This window comes from Gekko japonicus, unplaced genomic scaffold (assembly GCF_001447785.1).
Source record: "Gekko japonicus isolate JY-2015 unplaced genomic scaffold, Gekko_japonicus_V1.1 scaffold4760, whole genome shotgun sequence".
Taxonomy (NCBI): Eukaryota; Metazoa; Chordata; class Lepidosauria; order Squamata; family Gekkonidae; genus Gekko; species Gekko japonicus.
This window is the reverse complement of record NW_015171031.1, coordinates 14,755-19,257: the sequence shown is the minus strand read 5'-3', so window position 1 is coordinate 19,257 and position 4,503 is coordinate 14,755. Positions and strand designations below refer to the sequence as shown.

Here is a 4,503-nt window from a genome sequence, read left to right as displayed (position 1 = left end):
CAGACTAGTATATAGGAGCCCTGGGTTTGAATCCCCATTCTGGCTTGGAAACTGGATGGGTGACCTTGGGCCAGTCACACACTCTCTGCCTAAGCTACCTCACAGGGGGGTGGCTGTGAGAAACATGTAAGTCACTTTGAATTCCATTGGTGGGCGGAGGTGGGGTATAAATGAAGTAAAGAAAAAAAACATCTAACCTAGCATACCTTCCTGGCCTCAATAGACAGTTTTTCCTAAACCATGCTGATAATATCCCATTCTTAGTAGAAGAGAGCAAGAGTCCAAGAGCCAGTTTGGTGTAGTGGTTAAGTGCGCGGACTCTAATCTGGAAGAACCGGGTTTGATTCCCCACTCCTCTACTTGCAGCTGCTGGATGACCTTGGGCAAGCCATTGTTCTGTCAGATGTGTTCTTGAAAAGAGCAGTTTCTCTCAGAGCTCTCTCAGCCCCATCTACCTCACAGGGTGTCTGTTGTGGGGAAGGGAAGGGAAAGGAGTTTGCCGCTCTCAGACTCCTTTGGGTAGTGAAGGGCGGGGTATAAATCCAATCTCTTCTTCTTCTTAAAGACTAACAAAATCTGTGGCAGGGAATGAGCTTTTGTGAGTCACTGCTCACTTCTTCAGAACTTCTGACGAAGTGAGCAGTAACTCCCGAAAGCTTACCCTACCACAAATTTTGTTAGTCTTTAAGGTGCTCCTGGACTCTTGCTGTTTTCCACTGCTACAGACAGACTAACATGGCTACCCATCTTGATCTATCCCATTCTTAACAGTTTAATAGTACTTCTGCTTGATATTTGTGTTTGTGATGTCATTTAGTCCAATATTTAATATTATTTATTTACAACAATGGCATTCTCATTCTTTGCATCTCCTGTCATGTCTTGTCTTTATTACTATTCATTATAATATTTATTTTGTTCTTATATTGTTTTATAAAATTCTACTAAATAGAGTTGCTTCAGAAAAAGCTTCCTGAATTAAGAAGTTCCAGTAATCAGTTCCAGGTTGCACCTTCTTCTTCAGTGGCTACCAATAGTCACTTCATAAGAACATAAGAGACGCCAGTGTTGGATCAGGCCAATGGCCCATCCAGTCCAACATTCTGTCACACAGTGGCCAAAAATACCAGGTGCCATTTGGAGGTCCAGCAGTGGGGCCAGGACACTAGAAGCCCTTCCACTGTTGCCCCCTCCCAAGCGCCATGAATACAGTGCATCACCTGCCCCAGCCTGTGAATTCCTATCTATACCTTGTGGCTAATAGCCACTGATGGACCTCTGCTCCATATGTTTATCTAATTCCCTCTTGAAGCTGTCCATGCTTGTAGCTGCCACCGCCTCCTGTGGCAGTGAATTCCATATGTTAGTCACTCTTTGGGTGAAGAAGTATTTCCTTTTATTTGTTCTAACCCAACTGCTCAGCAATTTCATTGAGTGCCCACAAGTTCTTGTATTGTGAGAAAGAGAGAAAAATACTTCTTTCTCTACCTGCTCCATCCCATGCATAATCTTGTAAACCTCGATGATGTCACCCCTCAGTCGTCATTTCTCCAAGCTAAAGAGCCCTAAGCGCTTTAACCTTTCTTCATAGGGAAAGTGTTCCAACCCTTTTATCATTCTAGTTGCCCTTTCTTCCCTTCTTCCAATGCTATAATATCCTTTCTGAGGTGTGGTGACCAGAATTGCATGCAATATTCCAAATGAGGTCGCACCATACAATTTATACTTCAGCAGAGGAAACTCTGCCTGGCTCACCTTTCAAGTCCTGGCTCCTGTTGCCTGCAAAATAATCCCTGTGTTTGAACAGGTCCATTCACTGATCCTGTGAATTCACATGGCATGTGTGTAAAAGGAAATGATGCCGCTGCAGATTAAAGCAAACGCGCCTCCCCCAAAAGTCTCTGTCTTGCAGGTTTCATCGTCTTTTGCCACAGGGCCCAGGCAAGGCGACAGCACGTTCTATGAGTTCCGTACTTACACGGTTAAACCAGACAAGATGAAAGACTTCCTGGAGCTGACTAGCAAAAACATTCACCTTCGGACTGCGCACTCTCCGATGGTTGGCTATTGGACCTTGGAGTTCGGGGGAATGAATAAAGCTTTCCATATTTGGAAGTATGGTATGGACAGCTCAGCCTCACAAATGCCTTGTATTCTGAGAAGATAATAGAACTGTTCCTCTTGGAACTTTTAGAGTTTTTTTTAAAAAAATAGCTACTCAATAGAACTTTAGACCTCTTCATTCTGGTCTCTGGACTCTGATATCTGATCATGGGATTGACTGTGTATTTGTTTTCCTGTATCTGGTCTTTCCTCTAAGGAGCTTAGGATGGCACGACAACCCTGTGAGGTAGGCTACACACACACACACAGTGATTGGACCAGGCAGAGTCACTCTTGAATGGGGACTTGAAACTACATCTCCTTGGGCCACGTTCAGCATGCTTCCCATGTACTCCACTGCCAAATTTCAGAGCAGCAGCTGCTTACTGCTTTCGTCCCGTCTCACAGGCCACATTCGCTATCTGAAGTGCAGTTACGGATAGTGCAGAGGAGGTAGAAAGTGCGTTGACTCACATTGCCAATCCTAATGTACCTATGAAACGATTGTAACATTAGGTATTTATGCTACACTTCTCCTAAAGTGTTTCATATGTATTATTTTAGCAGTTTTACAATGCCTTTGTAAGGGTAGACCAGTGTCAGGCCTCCCCATTACAGATTTGGGTGCTGAGAGAGGGGGCCCTTCTGTGGCTGAGCCAGCCAGACCTTGCTCTTAACCCATCATGTGGTACTTTCTCTCAAGCAGCTTGTATTCTGCCCTGATTTCGAGGAAGATGCTATTTTGGAGAAGAGCCGATTAAGCACTTGCACCCCTTTTGAATGGTTCTCTTTACAGAGACTGGTGGAGGTGGGGGGGGGAAAGGAAAAGAGTCAGGAGAAATAAATAACAGGGGCATTTATTTTCAGACAAAATCAATATAGAGGCAAATTGTCAATTTGAGCATTGGAATTTCAGTGTCCTGAAATTTCTAGGTCCTAGCACCTCTTAACACAGTTTTTATGTAATGATTTTTAAAGAAATCCCTGTAACCTAGTAAAATGCCTCAGGGGTTCAGGTTGTGGTTTCTGACCGTCCAGTTCAGTCTCACTGAAATTGCTGTATCTTGTTCCAGTTTAATGATTCTTGTATTGCACAATGTGTGTGTTTGTACAGAATATACTGGGCGTCCTGTGCTGCAATTGGCTTAGTTTCAGAAGCTACATAACGTGCCATTTTTCAAATGTCAACAGCATAAATCCCCCATCAGCCCCCTGTTTGTATACTTTGGTCCTCTGAGGGTTTTCATAGCAAGCACAAATAGTAATACTTTCCCAGCAGGAACAGCGGTGCTTCTGTTGTATTTCTATTCTGGGCTGGGGGAATGGCACAGTAGCTATGCATACTGTAATAAGATAGCAGAGTGTGTATAAAGGTATGCAATCTTTTTGATAGATCAATCAGTTAAAATTTAAGTTGGCCTGTGAGGGCCAGGTTCCATTGGTCCAGGCATAAAGATTGAAAAAGGAAATATAAAAAGGTTCCTCCCCTCTTGCCCACCAAATAGTAGGGCAGACATAATGTTGGGGATTTCTTGATTGCTGAGGGGTAGAGATGCTGTTAAAGTGCTGCAGGACTAGGATCTCACCCAGGTTCAAATCCCACTACCACCGTGGAAGCTTGCTGGGTGATGTCACGACCCCTTTGCCCTAGGGCCTCTTTGCCAACACCCTTTCCCCGGGCTGTCTTAGAGACTTGGGCTATATATCACCAGAGGTCATTTCGGGGGGGAACGCGGGGGAACGCAGTCCCCCCGGGTGAGGTACGGGGGGCGGGGCACATGACGAAGCCCCGCCCCCTGCTTCCGGCCGCCCCGCTTCCGGCCCTCATTCAGCCAGGAGGAGGCAGGAGAAGAGGGAGGGTAAGTTGCTTCCCCCCTGCCTCTCCCCACCCCTGCCTGCCTGGGGCCAGGGAGGGCCTTCGCGGGGCTTCCTCGCACCCTCATGGGGCTCGCAGTGGAGCTGCAAGGCTGCCGGCGGCGGCCGGGACCGCTGGGGACGGGGTGTGTGGCCTTATGACACACTTCCGGTGATGTCAGGGGGTGTGGCATATGCTAATGAGTTATGCTAATGAGTTCCCCTAGCTCCTTTTCTACGAAATGACCCCTGTATATCACTCTCCTCGGGGTCAGTTCAACCAGCACAGTAATAAAGGTGTGTAAAACAATTTAATTGCTTTTTGTTTTTGGTAGCCGAACACCTTCAAAGGCGTAATTCGTGGGCTAGAGACTCCGTCCCATTATAGAAATATATATATTTATTTAAAAGAGAGAAAATAGTTAAAAACTCCAAGTAGGGGAAGGAACAAATATACAGAGCACAAAGTAACACAAAGAAATCTTATCTTACTAGCTACATACATACATAACCTTGAGCTTAGAGCTCACAGCAGCAATAATAGGC

The 4,503-nt window shown here is 45.6% G+C and overlaps 1 protein-coding gene across 1 annotated transcript in view; it reads left to right on the top strand.

Moving 5' to 3' along the window:
- The window catches only part of LOC107117001 (protein NipSnap homolog 3A-like), a 14,268-nt gene that overhangs the window by 2,881 nt on the left and 6,884 nt on the right, over window positions 1-4,503 (top strand). The window contains exon 2 of the mRNA XM_015419034.1: window positions 1,913-2,120. Within this exon, the coding sequence (XP_015274520.1) occupies window positions 1,913-2,120 (208 nt within the window). The remainder of the gene's footprint in view (window positions 1-1,912; window positions 2,121-4,503) is intronic.